The following is an 18,197-nucleotide window of genomic DNA, read 5'->3' on the forward strand; positions in this document are numbered from 1 at the left end:
ATAACTTTTAAAATTAATTAAAGGCTAAATAATAGTTTATTAATTCGGTTCTTACTTATATTTTTCAGTATTTTTTTTAAAGAATTTTCGAGCGTTATATATAGATCCTTAAAAAACTTTTAAACCCTATTATAATAAAGTTATTAATATATTTTTTCTTGTTTAACGATAATTATAATACCTTTAACCGATAATACTAAGTCCTCTCTATTTATATTAATAACGGAAATTATTAAGTAATAAGTATTTATAACGTTATTACTAATATTTTAGTTTATATAAATTTATTAAAAAATTAAAAAGGGTATTAAACTAATATTATTTTTTACTTAATATTTTATATCCGTTATACTTTTTACTATAGCCTTAATATAAAAGTAAAGAAATTAACCTACATTAAATAGGGCGGGGTATAGGAATATAGTTTTTAGGTTTTAAAGTACTACCGTACTTACTTTTAAGGAGGTATTTTATATAGTAAAGAGGAGGATTTAATAGTAATAAAGGTTTAAAAAAAAAATCGTTACTATATAAATTATAAAACCGTAAGCGTTACGGGAAAAAAAATAATAAAATTATAAATAATTTATATAAAAAAGTTTTTAGGTTATAAATTTAATTAGAAGGTACGTAATAAAAAATAAAGGAGGAGGGGCTTAAAGGATTTAATAAACGCGAAAGGATTTAACCTATTAAATATTTTTTCGTTTCCTTTTAAGTTTTTATTAATTCCCCGGTTTACTTCCCTCCCTAGTTCTTTATTAACTTTAATTATTACTATTAAAGGAAATAAATATATTATAGATTTTCCTTTTAATTATAAAAGATTTAAACTAAATAACGTATTAAATAATTTTTAACGATTAAGTAAAGTAGTAACCCCCTTTAGGTTCCGTACTCCTATAATAATAAACTCGCCGCTCCTCTTTAAGCCTATAATTATCCGTCCCCCTACTTATAATTACTTAAAATCATTAATAATATACTTTTCGTTTAATTATATACTTAATTTTATAAAATAAAAGTAGGCTCCTAAAGTTCTTTAAAGACGAAGGGAGGAGGTTATTAGGTTATTAATTATAATAGTTTAATAGGAACGGAGGTATATTTTAAGATCCGAAAAGTAAAGATACTTTTCTTTTTAATTAAGGGAGAATGGATAAAAGGATAGTAGGATTATATTGTTTTCCTTTCTTTTTATTAAACGATATTTTTTTTTTTTTTAGTTTATAAAGGATTTTTTTTTATATATATATTTACTTATTAGTTTATAGTAATTAAATGTAAAGGGAGGTTTAGTTTAGGGTGCGGCTATAGGCCTAAAAGTATAAGTAAGGAAGCGGGGCTCTTAAAGGACTTAGGGGTTTAGAGGTTATATATATAAGCGGTTTGCTTCGGATATTCTATTTTAAATAGAATATCGACTTTCATTCTTTTTTTCGTATTTTATACCTTACACGCGTATAAGTAATTCTGGCCCTCTAATTAGGCTAATCCGGTGCTTATTATGTGGCTTGCGAGCCTATAGTATTTTTTCTTTGTCCTACGTAAAGTGCGGCCTGTGAGCGAGTTACTATTACGTAAGTGTATTTATTCTGAGACCTATTAAGGGTATATTTATAGTGTTGTGGTTGTTTTATATGTTTTCTCACTATTTCACTACAAGCCACTAAGTTACAGAAAGAGGAATTCGAAGTGGTAGATGACGATACTATAGATACTACTACTCTAGTAAATTATTTCATTAACTAGGCTACTACGGCTATTACCTACAGCACTACTTTTATCGGCACAGAGCTTAAGAATTTTAAATAGGCCTTAAAGCACCCACTAAAGGACTAGTGGCTACAGGCCTCCTTCAGTAAGCTACAGCAGCTACTTAATTCCAAAACCTTGTACTTTATTAACCGCTTACAGGCTCCAAAAAGGCCTATTACTAGCCGATGGGTCTATAAGGCCAAAAAGGACTCACAGGACCAAATTATTAAATTTAAAGCCCGGCTAGTAATTAGAGGCTTCTAATAGGTACCCGGAACCGATTTTACGGAGACCTTTACAGCCACTACGGCACTACTTACCTAGCGGGTTTTACTAGCTATTGCAGCCGAAGAAGACTTAGAAATTAAGCAAATCGATTTCGTTAGGGCCTTTCTTAACGCTGGTGTGGACTCCGATATATATATGGAAGTCCCTGAAGGCCTATACGAATATAGCCTTAGTAGCTAAACCGCTATAGACCTTTTAAAATAATATTACTGGGACCCTTCGAAGGACCAAGTTATAATACTAAAAAGGTCCCTATACGGCCTAAAACAGGCCCCCCACCTATAGCAACAAAAGGTTATAGCACTAGCCAAAACCCTAGACTATAGTCCACTAGTCTCAGACTCGGCTACCTACTATAACCCTCATAAAGGCATCTTTATAGTGAGCCACGTCGACGACTGCCTACTAATTGGACCCTCTATTATAGATATTCAGGCCCTGAAGCTACAGTTAGCTCAGGCCTACGATATAAAGGACTTAGGCCGTGCTAAATTCTTTCTCGGGGTCCAAATTAAAAGAAATAGGCGTAAAAGGCTACTTTAGCTCTACCAAAAGGCCTATATCCAAGAGGCTGTCAAGCACTTCGAAGTTAGCACTTACGAACCCGCCTTACCGCTCTCTCCAGGCCTTACAGGCCCCGAAACTCCCTCTAATCCACTAAACAAGGCCGACACTAAGCTATACCAGAGCTTACTAGGCACCACTACCTACCCGATAACCCAAACCCGGGCCGATATTACCCACTCCGTTCAGTAGCTTTCACGGCACCTACAAGCACCTAAGGCAGCCCACTTAAAAGCAGCTAAAAAGCTGCTAAGCTACCTATATAGTACGATAGACCTAGCTATACAGTTAGGAGGTACGGGTAGTATTGAGCCTATAGGCTATACCGATAGCGATTTCGCTGGCTGTAAAACCACTGCTCAGTCTACTTACGGCTACTTATTTTTAGTGGGAGGTGGCCCTGTAAGCTGGAAATCTAAACGAGCGCCTACGGTTGCTTACAGTACCCTCGAAGCCGAATATACGGCCTTAATCGAAGGTAACCGGGAAGCCCTGTGGCTTAGAGGGCTATACAGTGAAATTCAGCGCTCTCTACAGAGCCCTACCCCCCTAAGGTGCGATAACCAAGGCGCTATAGAGACAGCCCACAACCCGAAGCACCATAACCGTACCAAGCACACGCTCCTTAAATTCCAGGGCGTTAGGGAGAGCGTTATAGAAGGAAATATCACTATATCCTTTGTACCTACAGAGGATATAGCAGCCGACGGCCTAACAAAGGCCCTACTAGCACCTAAGTTCCAGCGCTTTTTAGAGCTAATGAACTACCGGAAGCCCAGTACTTATAAGGGCCCTACGGCCTAGTAAGTGGGCACCTAGCACTCCCACAGAAGGGGTGTTAATGTGTAGGTACTACTAAGTGCCCTATTTACTGCCCTACAGATTAATATTACAGTGGGCAGTACTGCTATAAGCAGTAATAGAACTTCCCGGCTTTGATCCCTTTAGAATATTCTTTACAAGGGACCCTTAAAGGCTTACAGAGCTACTATAGCCTAAGGCTTAGTCAATAGATACTAAAACCTTCTAAAGTAGCTACAGGCTTACGTAGTAAGTTGCCACAATAGTGTGATTTACAGGGCACCTCTGCTGCCGAAGGTTCTATGGATTTCCGTAAGTCTACACTAGACCCACCTAAGCCCACTAAATACCCCAAAGTGGTATAGGGGCTTTCAGGGCCTACAGGACCCACAGTAGGCCTACGAAGGCCCTATATATAAACCTCTCCTCTCTCCTATAGAATAGTTCTCTTTCTTTCCTTAAGGGCAAAAGCTTAAGGCTAAGGCCAAAGGCCAAGGCCAAGGGTAATAAAGGCAATTCTTATTCCTTATACCTCACTTGTCACAGTTAACCCAACGGCAGGTCGCGCCACATGTGGGGCGCAGGTCGCCCCTAGCTAATCATTCAGGAAGTTAGGGAACAAGCCGATCAGGGCTAGGCAAAAGTGCTATGGCGCCAAGGCTCACGAGCAGTCTGCAGGATGCAAGATGCTAGGGATGATCAGAAGCATAGCACGACGAGCACAATGCAGATGCAATGTGCTAGGAGTGATCAGAGGTATAGCACGACGAGCACAATGCAGGATGCAATGTGCTAGGAGTGATCGGGGCCATAGCAGGGCGAGCACCTCACGGCCCCAAGGTCTATATATACGGAGGAACTGGCTGGTGTAGATAGACAGTTCCGCAGTATGCAATTCAAGCTTGTATTCACGGTAGCTAATGTTTACATTGAGACATCTTGTTGTGCACTGTTTAGCTGCACCGAACCAATTGTCAGAAGTTACCTTCAACCCGTATCCCTTTCAGAGGTTCTGTACAGGGGTTCGTCACATCACTGTATTACAGTGCTTTACCTTCCTTCGGCACTGCCGTCGTATCCTCCCGCTTCCGCTTGCGCACTGCTGTATTTTACAGCAACCCTGTATAGGTTCTATATTATAGGCCTATCAGGGCTTACCAGCTAACAGTTTTGAACGGGGTTGAGGCAGGCGACCTGGAAGCACGTGCCACGCTTGCGGCTGGACGCCTGGTCGAGTTGCCCGGACCAATCAATCGTTTTGACCTGGAGTCTCTATGTACCTTTCATGTTAAATTTCCCTAAGCTGAGCCATCGAGGTGAGGTGGAAAAGGAAGGCTGGAAATGTACCAAAAAATGTTTGATCAAATTGATCGTTCACCCGTCTTCCCAGTCATTCCTTCAACGTCTTAGCAACCAGAATTTGGATATCAGGTAAAGTGTCGTATTTCTTGCCTGTTGACTAACCAATGATCAAGGCCCTCGGGTACTTTGGAGGAACTCGATTCGCTGTTTGCTAAAAAGATGAAGCGTGCCGCATATGCAGCTATCCACGAGTCAGAAGGAGCATGACGGGCCTCAGTGCTGCTACCTAAAGGGTATGCTTTATACACGACATACCCCGCACTCTCTTCATTCTTTTCCCTGCCAGTGCTAACCCGTGAGCCCATCTCCGTTGCCCAAGAGTCTCGAGATATCCTTGAGTGTGAACATGCCTCGACAAACAACCCAGCTCCCCTTGCGCCCAGCTGGCCCGCAGGCAGCGAAGAAGCCCTGTGTATTCTTTACCCAAGGACGCTGTCGGAATGGGAGCACCTGCTCATTTTTCCATGATCCAGTGCTTGCCAAGCTAGCTTGGGCCGGATCAACTTCCACTGCCGACCGAGATGACAAAGCTCCAACATCCAAGATCACTTGCCACTTCTACCTGAAAGGAGCCTGTTTGAAGGGAGACACTTGCTCCTTTGCTCACCCTGAATCTCACAGACCACCACCTGTGGTGGATACCAAAGAGTCTTTAACTGATGACACAGTTGGTCCAGAGAAGGTAACAATGATGTACTTTATATGCCGGGAAAATCAGCTAATAATCGGAAGGATGAACCTGAAGACAGACCCGATGACTGGATGCGCCAGCTTGGTGGAGCTGTCATACAGTTCGGACACGGCGCCGCCGTCTTGAAGGCATCTCTCCAGTCAGACTTCTCCGCGGTCCGCATCAGTCAGCTGCCGGAAACGAGTACCCTGGGTCAAATCTTCCAAGCTCTCCGCCAGCTCGGATTCGCCGTCTCCCCTGATGAAATACGCTTCGTACCGAGCCCTGATCCAACCCATCGTATCGCTGATGTCCGCGTGGAGGATCCCGCCTTTGCGAGACGGCTCATGAGCGCTGTAGAAGACTGCAGAAGATCCCTTGGAAACGACATCAAAGTGATCCAAATCAACGCGCCTATGCCGGGGGGATCTGGGATGCACAGAGTCGAGTGTAAAAAGGTGCTCTGCTCCTGGTACCGCCCCTTCAAGACGGTCTGGCTGAATTTCACATCGCACGGTTTGGCCGAGACAATCTGCCAAAAGTACACGAGTGGGAGGTACAAGGTTCTCAACATGACTGTAACGAGCCACGCACCCAAGAAAAGCAAAGCATGGACGACAGTTATGCTCACCGAAGTCCCTGCTGAAGCCACCGAAGACGATGTTACGAAGTCCATCCCGGCAAACATGTCGCCTAGAAACGTGGAGACTGGAACCCCGAGCTTTAGATACAATGCTGATGTGGCGAATGCTTTTGTCAAGTCGAAGTTGATCGAGGTTGGACCACTTGAATGGTGGGAGGACGCCGTGTTTGGTGGAAAGCGTGCGAAGGTGAAGGCTCGCTTCCAGGACGACGGCGATGCTGCCAAAGCGGCCTCGATGCTGAACGGATGGGAGCTTCCATTCCAAAAGAAGGGCAAGCTCACCGTCCAGGCTATCTATTCAGCACGATTCAAGGTCCAAGAACGCATATATCAAGCCATCAAACCCATCATCAAGGAGCAGAGCCCCATGTGGCAAGCAAAAAAGGTGTATCTGGCTGCCTATGAGCCTGCCAAGTTCTCTTCTTCACGCGCCTTGAAGTTTGAAGGTGAAGATAACAAGGCAGTTGCGGAAGCAAAGCGTACCTTGGAGCAGATATTGGAAGGACGTCTTGCCACCGACAAAGGCAAACCGATCTGGTCCCCTGCTTTCACCGTCAACGGCGAGGTCTTTCAGAAAATAAAGGAGCTTGAGCAGCTTCTCGGCATCGTAGTCATTCGCAACAAGAAACTATCGCGGGTGTATCTCTTCGGGTCGGAAGACAAATGCAAAGAAGCCGAACCAGAACTTGCAGAAATCGCCCAGCAGGACTCGTCAACCGCCAACATTATCAAGCTGGACGCAAGCCAGTTTGCCTGGGCCTTACGAGGTGGCTTCAAGTCCATCGCCGAGATTCTCGGCCGCAAGGCCACCTTGAATGTTGTCTCAGAGCCCAAGCAGATCGTAGTGACGGGATCAGCAGAAGACATCATGCTCGCCATGGACATGGTCAAAGCCCAGGATGAATTCACCGAGAGTAGCACCGCCAAACCCTCCATGACTGAAGACTGCTCGATCTGCTGGATGGAACCCGAAAATCCGCTCACCACCCCCTGCAACCACACCTACTGCACCGACTGCTTCGAATCCCTCTGCACCTCTGCAACCTCTTGCAACAAAACCAACTTCATCCTTCAATGCGAAGGAAGCTCTTCCAAATGCCAGCAACCCCTTTCCCTCAACTTTCTCCAAGACCATCTATCATCCCAGCTATTCGAAGACATGCTCCAAGCGTCCTTCAAGTCTTACGTCTCGCACCGGCCCGACGCCCTCCGCCACTGCCCAACCCCAGACTGCGGACAAATCTACCGCGCCGGCACTGGCACCTTTACCTGTCCCAACTGCCTCACCCCAGTATGTACCACCTGTTTTGTGTCACACCAGGGCATGACTTGTGCCGATCACAAGTTTGTTTCGTCTGGCGGGGACATAGCCCTGAAGGAAGCCAAGCAGCGCTTGGGGATCAAGGATTGTCCCAAGTGCAAGACTGCCATGGAAAAGACGGACGGGTGCGACCACATGACTTGTGGCGGCTGCGGTACTCATATTTGCTGGAACTGTTTGAAGACGTTTGGGACGGGGGCTGACTGCTACGCGCATATGAATCGGGCGCATGGTGGCATCGGGATTGATGTCAGGTTTTGAGTTGTATCCACGTTCAAGATACGACATATGGATGCTGGCCGTATCAACATGCTTCTCATTATTACCAGCCATTCTCCTTTGTATCAGTCGACCTCTTAATTGCCACTGGTTGTTGTTGCTTTGAGGCATCGGTCTTGAATTAACCCCAATAGGGAGTACAAAGCTCGATCATTTGATAGTTAATATATTCAGAAGGTACAGAACGCCAAACTCTCTATGGTCCCAAAAGAATATCCGGTTTGTAGACTGTCGCAAGAGCTCTTAACGCTTTTTCCTCACCGCCCTCTTATCCCTCGGCAGCAATTTGGGCTCATATTCCCTCAAGAGTTCAAGGCGAGCCATCGCTGCGGCACTCCTCTTTCTCAGGTTCTCGTATAGGATGCCTTCAACAGATGGCTGCAGCACTCTGAAATCACTCAGAGACTGCACCCGGCCGTGTCTTGTCTCAAAGTTGGCTAGGAACGGATTCCGCAGTGGGGCCATATCTTGATACCTCCTGCACTTTTCTCTCAGACTTTCGAGCTTGACATTTGTCTCCAGCTTCTTTCTCCACACGACAGTTTTGGTGTGGGCAACATCTCCCTCGTCGGGGCAGTACCGTCCGAGTACCTCCAACAGCATGAGACCAAAGGCGTAGACGTCAGTGGCCCTTGTCATGATGCCATCCCGTGTTGCCTCGGGCCCGAGGCAAACGAGGGTGCCTCCGACATCTCTGATGTTCGTCACAGATGTAGCAAGACCAAAGTCGGAGATGACAAAGGTAGGCGGAGATCCAATTGCCGTAGATTTCTTGTAGAGAATGTTGTCTGGCTTGAGGTCGCGGTGCATGATTCCCTTGTCGTGCACGAAAGCCAAACCAAACAGAACTTGATCGATGAAGCGCCCCAGCCATGAGGGTTGCTGGGACGGAACTTGCCTCCACACTGGTGTGTTGGAAGAAGCTTCGTCAAGGTGCCATCATAAAGGGGGAGAAAGATCCGGACTGCCATGCCCTCGATCCATCCCTGGTGATGCTCTAATTGGACATTGTTGGGCTGCAGACACTCCATATTAGCGTACCTGGTGGGTTGCATTGCCGAGAGGAGTCACAAGCGTGCAAGCCTACGTGGCGGAGTCTGGCAAGCTGTTCAACTTCCACTTGAAGTTCTTCTTCTTCGTAGTCTTCTTGCATTCCTTCACAGCATACAGGATGCCCGAAGCAAGATCCACGGCCATGGAGACTTTACCAAAACCATCCTCGCCAAGAACCTTGTACGTGTGAATCTGGCGCAGTGGCTTCTTGTCCAGGTCGACGGGGACAACCGGCGCATTGGGGCTCGATCTTGATCATCGTAGGATTTAGAGTTCGCTGGGTCTCGAAATGGGTCCCTCCGCCCTTCCTATGTGCCTCTGAAACCGTAGCAAGGGACCTTCTGGCTGCATCAATGTTCTTCAGGACATTGTCACCCCATACAAACTTGAAGGATATCAGCGATGTAAGCCATATGATGATCGGTAGGCTCCCGCCCATTGGTATAACATTCGACGACGAGGATCGCCTTGTAAACGGTATTTGTCGATTGTGTTTCCGCGTGAATCCGTACACCTGATGCTGGTGTGACAACCTGTAGTTGCATCTTGTAGCATCAGCTCTCCCGATGGGTAAAGCTGAAAAGAGCATTGCTGGTCGGGCAGCTCATGAAGGTAGAGCACAATGTCACTCAGCTGCTTTAGTCTGCCGATGGACAAGATACGTCCAGCAAAGTTGGACTTGTTTCCAGCCTTGACCTGCAGGCTGACGATGCCCTTGTATTGACCTTGGTAGGATGGGTTTTCTTCGACAATCTTTCGGGACTCGGCGTCTTGTGGTACGAGATAGAACAGGGCCTCGTTGGCATGTCTAACCGAGGTTTGGCCTTGTCGTGAAGCTAAAGTTTGCATGGGAGGCCCCAAGGGTAGAGATGGTATGAAGTAGTGTAGTGATTGTTTTGATATGAGTGGAATCGACCTGCGGTTCCTAGCGATCTGTCGGGGAGAATTGTATCATGACCTGCTCACTGTCGCGGATCACCGGCCTTTCATCGATGCAGATACACAGGTAGGTAGCTTGCCGACAGCTATCAGCTCTGATATGCTTTCGAATCCACATCTGGCCAACATGTGGCAAGCCGGTGAATACAGTGCCTCAGAAGAAATGGCGTGTAGCCTTGTCCGAGATGAGTAGCCTTGTCCGAGATGAGTAGCCCGGGCTCCAGGTAGTTCATCAAGCCAATCAAACTTCATATTTCTCGATATGAGTTCATGAAATTTGGTACCAGATCGTCACGTTCAAGGTCTGCGGTGTGAACAATCCTGGCCAAGCCATCATAGCAACCTGCAGCTGCTGGTCGGAGTGTTTCCAGAGCCAACTTCATATGTTCCAAGTCCTATTTTGCATTCAAGGATGGTCGGCCAAATTGTGAGGGTTGGACCACATGTGGGCGCGTAATTGCATTGCGCACAGTGTACACTCTTCTTCCTACACCATCTCCATGCATGTTGACAGCCTAGCGGGGTTTGCAGCATCAACCCAACAAGTTCTTTTCCTTTCATTCTACTTTGAATAACTCTTTGAATTGACTCTTGACCTCATTCACTGACGCTACCCGTAATGGATCTTGCCAAACCTTTAACTATGCCTCTCAACACGGCACCAGTCATCCGGCTGACTGAAGAGGTGCTGCGACAGCACATGATTGAGGAGATGCGGCGAAACGGTATTCCGTCCGAAGATTTTTCTGAAAGACCATGCTCAATCAGAGATTCAGTTTTTGCCAGGGAAGAGGCTAGACGTAGGCCAATGGCGAGGTGATTGCATCATGGCCTGGGACAACCTCGTCTCGAAGAAGGGCTCGTGAGATACCTGACAGCGAGTCTGTATTGAAGCGACAAGAAGAACGACAGAAGAGGTTCAACGAAATTTTCCAAGAACTACCAGATGTTCTTGACAAGGCGCCAACACTAGCAACGACAGTGTACACCGGTAACTGGAAACGTGAACGGGAATACGAAGATCTGCAGCAGGAACTTAAAGAGGTCACGAAACGGAATCTCGACATTCACCCCTACAAGAACAAGCCACTTTCAAATTCACAGGACTTCCTCAGCGAGGCTGGCACTGCCCTATCGCAGCTGGCATGGGACGACACCGAGCACCCATCCAAGTCCGAGCCCAATCACGCTGAATTCCTGTCTCATCTACCCCCTCACACAGCAGTCAACGGCTTCGGGGAGCTCGGGGTATACATGTCCCAGGCAAAGTATGTCATATCACTCGGTGGCTCCCCTCTGCCAGATCTGAAATATGGCATCATTATCGTGCCGGCCGGTGATGAATCGCTCCTGTTCACGGGCTATGGAGGCCACGCAGATATGCCCTCCGAATTCAGGGCGGAAATACACGCCAAAAGCAAAGTGGTGCGGAAGCAGGTGTTTGACGAAAAAATGAAGATGTGCGGGAGCTATGTCCCTCGTGTGGGCCGGGGCATTGGGGATTTTAGGCTGCCCCCTATGGATGAGCCGGAGAAGTTGTTTTACGCCGAAAGAGTTCGACAAAGGAGGGCTAGACATCGAGAACTTCATGGCACGAGACGCTCAACTGACATTGGATCGCAGCCATCGGGTGACGCTTGTGCTGAGCACTTTCTGGATGAGTATTCTGCGCCATCACCTCGCTCCTATAGATCACGCATGTACACTCATGCGGACAAAACCCCATCACCTCCGAGCGCAGAAATTGCTGATGGCTTGCGACGGTTGTTTACGCTGCAACTACAACAAGAGGAATCAGGAGATACACAGGGGCAGGAGCTGTACCATCCCGATAAGCTGTCAGAACTTGCGCAGTTTCTTTGGCAACTGGCCGACGGCAACGTACGGGAAAATCCTGGACTAGACGACGAAATATGGACCAAGTTGAGGGAACTGCTGCCCTCCAATTCTTCGGAAGCAGAGGAGGACATGCCTGCAGATGACGAAAAAATCAAGTCATTTGATGGCCACAGACTTGACAGCTGATTGCCTAAGCACAGATATCATATAATTTCCCTGATCATCATCATCATCATCACCTATGTCGTGCAATGTCCTACTGTTGGTAACCTCCTTGGCAGAGTGGGTACGATTGACCTCACGAAATCAGGGGGCAGATAGTCTTTCTAGGCGATGATCATTTTCAAAAAGAAGCATGAAATTGGTAGGTTAAACATCAGACACTATCCAAGTGATAAAACAACAACGAATAAAAGCAAGCGCCAAAAGCTTAAGGTACAAGGAAGCATTCACAACGAAGCCCAACACCTTTACCCACAAGCACCTCTCACGCATCACTCAACACCACCTCCCCCTTCTCCCCAACCCCCCAACTAGTCTCATACATGCACCTCCCCGCCTCGCAATCCGCATGAAACACCATCCCCCCCTCACCCCCCAGAACCGCACTCGCCCCCCCCGGAGCCACAAACCCATAATCCTGCGTCGCCCGCCCAATCAACTCCCCCATCCTCACCCACGGCCCCTTGATATTCTCCGCCACCGCATACCTAACATCATAATCCACCGTATTGTAACAATGCGAGCTATAAAACAAAACGTACCTCCCCCGCTTCGTCTTGACCAAATTCGGCGCCTCGATCAACGGCCCATCAATCTCGGGTATCCTATCCAACACCGTCGTCGCCGGACCAACAGGCGTGAACCCATCGCTAATGTCCACCTCTTGGAGTACAAACGGCGTGGGAAACCCAGGCTTGTCCCCGTTGCCGCACGGCCCCCCCTTTCCTTTGGCGCTGCCGTCGACCTTGTAGATTACATACCGCCTGTTGGTTTCGGCGTCGAAAAACCCAGACGAGTCAATCGCTCCGCCGTCGTGGTCCGGGCAGGCAAAGGGGTGAGGGTGGGGGGTGTAAGGACCCAAGATGGAGGTTTTGGAGACCGCCACGCCGATGCAGTGGTATGGCGAGCCCGAGAGGCGGCCCGAGTAGTACATCACGTAGGTTTTGGTTTGGGGGATGAAGTGGACGTCCGGTGCCCAGATTAGCGGGAGCGTGTCGTTCACCCAGTGGCCCGGGGTGGGCAAGAGGTCAATCTTGTTGAGGAGTGTCCATCTGGCGTCGGCGGAGGTGAAGGACGGAAAGGAAGGGGACCAGGCCACTTGGACATTGTTCGTGTTCCCGGAGGTGGCAAAGGCGTACCACTTGGAGGTTGCTGGGTCAAACGTGACGGAAGGGTCAGGGAAGTCGAGATTCCCCAATGTAGTGCGGGGTGAGGAGAGCACCCCCAAAGGCAAGAATGCTAGAAATAGTAGCGAATACATCGTGTTGACTGCAGTGTAAAGTCTTGTGGTGGTGGGCTAATGAATGCATGGTTCTTTGGGGCAAGACAGCCACGCCCAAGTTATATATTAATGACGACTTGACGATGTCATGAGAATGTCGGGTCGACGGCCGAAACAGGACAATGATGACCATGGCGTATTACCACCCCTACTATCTTGCACTACCCGCCAGGCCAAACTCATTACAACTCACACAGGACAAGTGATCAGCAGGATTGTGTCTGGGGCAAAACTCACTCGTGCTGAATCAGGGTCTAGCGGTAATGTCCCACCGAACCCGACCAGTCGGTAACGCGGGGAAGTCTTGTGATCTGAGGTTGTGTTGCCGGAGGTAGTAGTAGCATCGACAACGAGGAGGCGGTTTGTGGTGGGTGATAGTTCTTGGGCGCGCGAGGCTGTGGTCATAGGTAGTCCGTTATGGAACACCAAGACAGGGCTTCGAAAGTCGTACGGATTGTCTTGGTCCACAAGCTTCGAGAATGATACCGCACCATGATATTGATTCAGTCATAAATTGCTGTGAACCTATATCCGATCACATCCCAGATGTTGCGTAAATGCCTCACCACCACCACCATCAGAATCCCCGATTCACCCCTTCCCAGTCTGGGTTATCCCTCTTCGCCCTCACCAGATCACCCGGCCAGCTTCCTCCCGGAGCCTTCTGAGGATTCTGGATGCCCTGTTCACAGACTGCATCTCCCAGTTCCTTCTCAATTTCGAGCCTTGGTAACTGCCAGCGTATCACATCAGCCCAGGTGTCGATTAATTCCGGCGGCGGTGGCGGGTAGCTTCCAAAATCTGCCCTGACGCCCAATCGAAGGGCTCGGACCGTCCCTCCCAGCCGCTCTGCGATCCCGGGAGAGGTATGCAACGACATGGCGAGCCACGCGTCTCGGACCTCCTTCTCGGGGATGCCGTGTGCTCGGAGTAGGTTTTCAGCAACATCGGCCGAGACAATCTCGAATCTCTCCGGCACGTCGTTGTAGGTCGAGGCAGTGCCAATGTCGTGGAGGATACAGGCTACAAACAAGACATGGGGTGCTGCTCGCGGTGTGCAACAAGGTGTGGGATTGTCATATTCGCTGGCCATGGTCGATCGGATCGAAGGGGCATAATGTGCGTCTGGTGGAAGGAGATCCTCAAAAAGACGCATAAAGGCCGTAGCGTAGAAATACACTCTGAGACTGTGATACAGGATGGAAGCTGGCAGGATGGATTTGGCGACCGCGAGAGCTTCGGTGCAGACTGGATGTGCAGGAATGAGGGCTCGAACAGCCGCTGTGATGGTGCCGGTCCCAACTTCTGGTCCTATCCCTGGAGAGCTGGATGTGGAAGCGGTTGATTGATGTCTTGGAGGGTTGCACATGCTGTTTGATCTTGGGTCAGTGTCTTGGATTGATGTCGGTACCGAAAGTGTCTCGGTGGTTGAAGATGGGAGGAACGTTGATAGTCAAAATGTGACAGTAAGGGGATGCTAGCTCCTGCTGTTTGTTTAGAATCGTTTCCTGGGAGAAGGCGCTATCGCTGGAATGGACAGGCCATTGTCAGTGGTGAAACTTTGTTGGTCCTTTTTCCATGATCAAAGCACTGGAATTGGCAGCTTTGACTCATCGAGATCTGGGTAGACCCTAACCCTCGCAAGCTCGAGTTCTCTAAACAAAAGCAGCTATTCTATGCGCCAACTATTTTCCACAGATTCCCATTACCTTTCTCTGGCGCCGAAATCTCTCTAGATCAGCTTGATCTCCTTCAAAGACAACTTCTCAAACATGCTCTGCAGCTCGCTGTCCACCACGCCATCAAGAGCATACAGCCTTTCCGTTGTATCAATTGAACCAAGATCAATCTGAGCTCTATCCTCGTCACTTTCCCCAACTTTCAAACTTTCGAGCTTCTCGGTAAGGACTCGTTCCTCAGAATCTTCCTTTTCCGCAGATGATTCGCATTCTGAAGAGTCCTCTTCTTTATCGTCCTTCAGCTTCTCGGAGCTTTCGTGGGTTGCCCGAAGGCACTTCAACAGGTGATCCCATTTCTGCTCGGCTTCGTCTTTGTCGCTGTGCGTCGCCATGTATTTGACCCTCTGGCAGTGAGACCCATACACGGTCAAGAGACCGATACGCTTGTATGTAGCCTTCGGTCCGTCACCGACAGGCTCAACCAGGAGGCCACGAATGCACAGCGATTCGTACTCGGTAGGTTTCCTCATAATCAATGGCACAAAATACCCCGCCACTACATCCGGTCCATTCTCCATGTCCTGGTCCCACTCGATGTCGAACGAAAAGTCAAAGGCGTCGGAATGGAAATTGCTGACACAAAAGGCTTCCGTGCCATCCTCCTCCTTGATTGACAGCTTATGGGTTTTTCCACCTCCCATAGCAAGCATGTACCAGGGTTTCTTCTCGTAATCCGGGCGAACCTCGACAGGACGCATGAAGCAGCGCATTGTGATGGAGGCATCCTTGAGAGAGGCGGTGGGCTTTGCCGGAAAGACCGGTGTGGTTGTCGCGTCCACAATGTCGACTAGGGAGTATGTGCCTCCGCTATAATCGAGAGCGGACGGAGAGACGGGCCCAGAGATTGATAGCCAGGACCAAGTCGGCGCGAGGTAGCTTCCCGTCGACCCCACAGGACTTGAATCCCCAGAGGACTGCCACAGTAGTGACTGCGGAAGTGTGGAGCGCCATATCCCAGCCAGGTACGTGTCATCTGGCAGAGCGACTTCAAATTCCTGCGCAAGGCCCGACAAGGCCACGAGTCTGTCCTGGACGTGACTGAAGATCTTGCCAGAATATTCCTTGTATATCGTGTTCCAGGCTTTATGCAACTCGGGTGAGGTGTCTGGCGCCACGTTCAGCTTGGTCCTGGTCTGGAACTTGGGGTTCCCGTTAAACACCGACTTGAACGGTGTTCCTCCTGGGAAAGTTTCGCTCGCGAAATAGGGGGCTTCCGCGCAACACTCCCACATGAGCTCGTGAGAGGTGAAGTGTAACACTCTGCGAGACAGCTGGCGCTCCTGAAAGACCCACCCTCTTTTCGCCAGGGAGGACTTGGTAATACTGTCAAAAACAGCATGTGTGTCCGGAGTCAACCAGCATTTCCAGCTTTCTTGCCCATTGAAGGAAATGTTCATGGGCAAAACAGCCAGTGGATCTCTGTTCCTAAAGCAGCCAAAACGACCGTCAGGGGAATCGTCTGCCGAGATGTTGAGCAGTGCATTCTTGTAGACGTCGTACATCATGATGGACTCTCGTTGCCAGTCTTCTTTGCTGTCCTGGAGAATGCACAGCGAATCGATCCAGAGCCATCGGACTTTTCAGAAGCAAAGTGTTAGCATACATTCCATTCTTTGTTCCGCAGGTCTGCCTCACCTTTGAACCAGCTTGCCGCCTTGATAGCATCTGCAAATGTCTTGGGCAGTAGCGATATCGAAACACCTTCCCGAAGTCTCTCTGCAATATTTCCTGTTGTCAAGACAGGTAACTGACTGGCCCCCCATTTCCCCCAGCAATGACTGAGTGTGATGTACTCTCGTTCTTGCTCGAAATCTCGTGGGGTGTCCAAAGGCGTCACCAACTTCACCATTGACGTCTCAATTGCTGACTTCACATCCAGAAGTCTGGTTGGCAACCAATCTCTAGAAGCCGTGTTGTTGCATTGGTTGTGCTTGCCATCTTCGTTTGTCTGGCATCGTTTCAGCCACTCTAGCGCATTATCACGGGTTTGCTCCGATTCCGTAGTCGGGTGTCGTTCCATGCCCTTCCCCTCGGTCATGCCAAACAGTGCCTTGTCGAACTCGGAGAAAGGCCAGATTTGAAGCTTCAAGATGTTCCAGTAGTTTTTTGCAGCTCTTGGGTGTCCCCGGTGGGTCAGTGCAAAGTGCAGTCGTTTAGGGGCTGGGCCAGACTGCCAACACATCTCGATATTGGATTCGTCAATCGACTCCATCGCCAGCCGTTTGACCCGCAGGTTAGCCATGAGGAAGACGCAGAGATGGCAGCGGCCATCTTCCCCGTCTTGAAGGGTCTTTGCGCCATTGTGCAGCAAACATGCCGCGGGAAGGCCCTCCATCGCTTCTTCGCCTTTGGTTTTATGAAGATCCGCGTGATAGCCAAAATAGTTCAGGGCGTTGTAGCAGGTGTCACAGAGTTGGGTCATGCTGCGGATGGTTGCGCTCGGTTTAGATCCAGAGTTTGCATCTTGAGATGTTTCTGCTGGTTCCTCCAGGGAGGATGCTTTGGTCTCATTGTAGCGTGTGAATGGGGGTGGGCCGGGTGATTTGACTACAAAGATGTCGACATCGTCGTCGTCGACCCGATCCGGGTTGACAAGCACAAACGATGTAATCTTATCGTTGCCCTTCAGAATCTCGTCCGATTCAAGGAGATTCATTGTGTAGGGATTGTTGATGAGATATTGTTGAAAGAGAAAACATGAACTCAGAGATTGCTGCCTGAGATGGACCCTGAAGCCCCACCTGGGATTGTCAGCATTTAGCTTGAGGGAACCTGGTCTTGGCGTTCGGACTCATACCCATGTTTATTGTAAAAATGCGAATCTGCCGGGAAACCATCCAGTCAAATGAGTTTGAGTATGAGACACCTATTCCCGCCTGTGTCCCCTCTACGCCATCCACCTCCTGAACCACCCCACGGCCTGGTCTTCGCTCCCCTGCCCCCTCTCCTTCTGCTTCGGATCCCCAATATCACCCCTGACGGCAAATCCGTGCTTGGCACCTTCATACTGTGGTGCAGGGGTAAGTTTTGCCTTCTTGTCAAGTACTCGCGCTAGTCAAGGTCCACCCTGACGATTGTATTCTACAAAATAATCACCATATCTATAGCTAGTATTTTGTATGCATACCATTCGCTGCAATTACTGCCTCACACCGACTGGGCATCGAATCCAACAGCGTTTGAAGGTAAGATTCCGGAAGCTCTTGCCAGGCCTCCTCCACGTACCTCTTCAACTTCGCGTACGACGGCTTCTCCTCAAGGCCGTATTTATCCTCAATATAATCCTTCATCCAATTCCAATAGGATTCAATAGGGTTTAAATCTGGGGAAAAAGGAGGCCAATCAACTACTCTAATCTTCCTATTCTCAAGATCCTTCTTCGTACCGGCCGCTCGATGGCCAGGTGCGCCGTCCTGCATAAAAGAAAGCTGTAAATG

General features: G+C 48.7%; 5 protein-coding genes across 5 annotated transcripts, besides 1 other annotated feature; 2 read left to right on the top strand and 3 right to left on the bottom strand.

The window, feature by feature from the left end:
- Nucleotides 1-5,182: 5,182 nt before the first annotated feature.
- PODANS_1_1040 (uncharacterized protein) lies at nt 5,183-7,668 on the top strand (the record flags this gene model as incomplete). The annotated part of the gene is made up of 2 exons (XM_001912251.1): nt 5,183-5,455; nt 5,506-7,668. Coding segments are annotated over 2 exons (2,436 nt in total), but the record flags the coding sequence as incomplete, so codon positions are not given.
- A 2,837-nt stretch (nt 7,669-10,505) lies between these two features.
- PODANS_1_1045 (uncharacterized protein) lies at nt 10,506-11,703 on the top strand (the record flags this gene model as incomplete). Its single annotated transcript, XM_001912252.1, has 2 exons — nt 10,506-10,540; nt 10,596-11,703. The coding sequence occupies 2 exons, from the start codon at nt 10,506-10,508 to the stop codon at nt 11,701-11,703; spliced, it is 1,143 nt and encodes a 380-aa protein (XP_001912287.1).
- A 301-nt stretch (nt 11,704-12,004) lies between these two features.
- PODANS_1_1050 (uncharacterized protein) lies at nt 12,005-13,000 on the bottom strand (the record flags this gene model as incomplete). Its single annotated transcript, XM_001912253.1, has 1 exon — nt 12,005-13,000. One exon carries the CDS (start codon nt 12,998-13,000, stop codon nt 12,005-12,007), a length of 996 nt encoding a protein of 331 aa, XP_001912288.1.
- Nucleotides 13,001-13,598: 598 nt separating this feature from the next.
- Nucleotides 13,599-14,177, bottom strand: PODANS_1_1060 (uncharacterized protein; the record flags this gene model as incomplete). The annotated part of the gene is made up of 1 exon (XM_001912254.1): nt 13,599-14,177. The coding sequence occupies one exon, from the start codon at nt 14,175-14,177 to the stop codon at nt 13,599-13,601; it is 579 nt and encodes a 192-aa protein (XP_001912289.1).
- A 576-nt stretch (nt 14,178-14,753) lies between these two features.
- Nucleotides 14,754-17,416, bottom strand: PODANS_1_1070 (uncharacterized protein; the record flags this gene model as incomplete). The annotated part of the gene is made up of 2 exons (XM_001912255.1): nt 14,754-16,336; nt 16,396-17,416. The coding sequence occupies 2 exons, from the start codon at nt 17,414-17,416 to the stop codon at nt 14,754-14,756; spliced, it is 2,604 nt and encodes an 867-aa protein (XP_001912290.1).
- A 451-nt stretch (nt 17,417-17,867) lies between these two features.
- Nucleotides 17,868-18,197: part of a sequence feature (transposase pseudogene) that runs on past the window's edge.

The sequence above is a fragment of the Podospora anserina genome, chromosome 1 (genome assembly GCF_000226545.1).
Source record: "Podospora anserina S mat+ genomic DNA chromosome 1, supercontig 1".
In the NCBI taxonomy this organism is placed as follows: Eukaryota; Fungi; Ascomycota; class Sordariomycetes; order Sordariales; family Podosporaceae; genus Podospora; species Podospora anserina.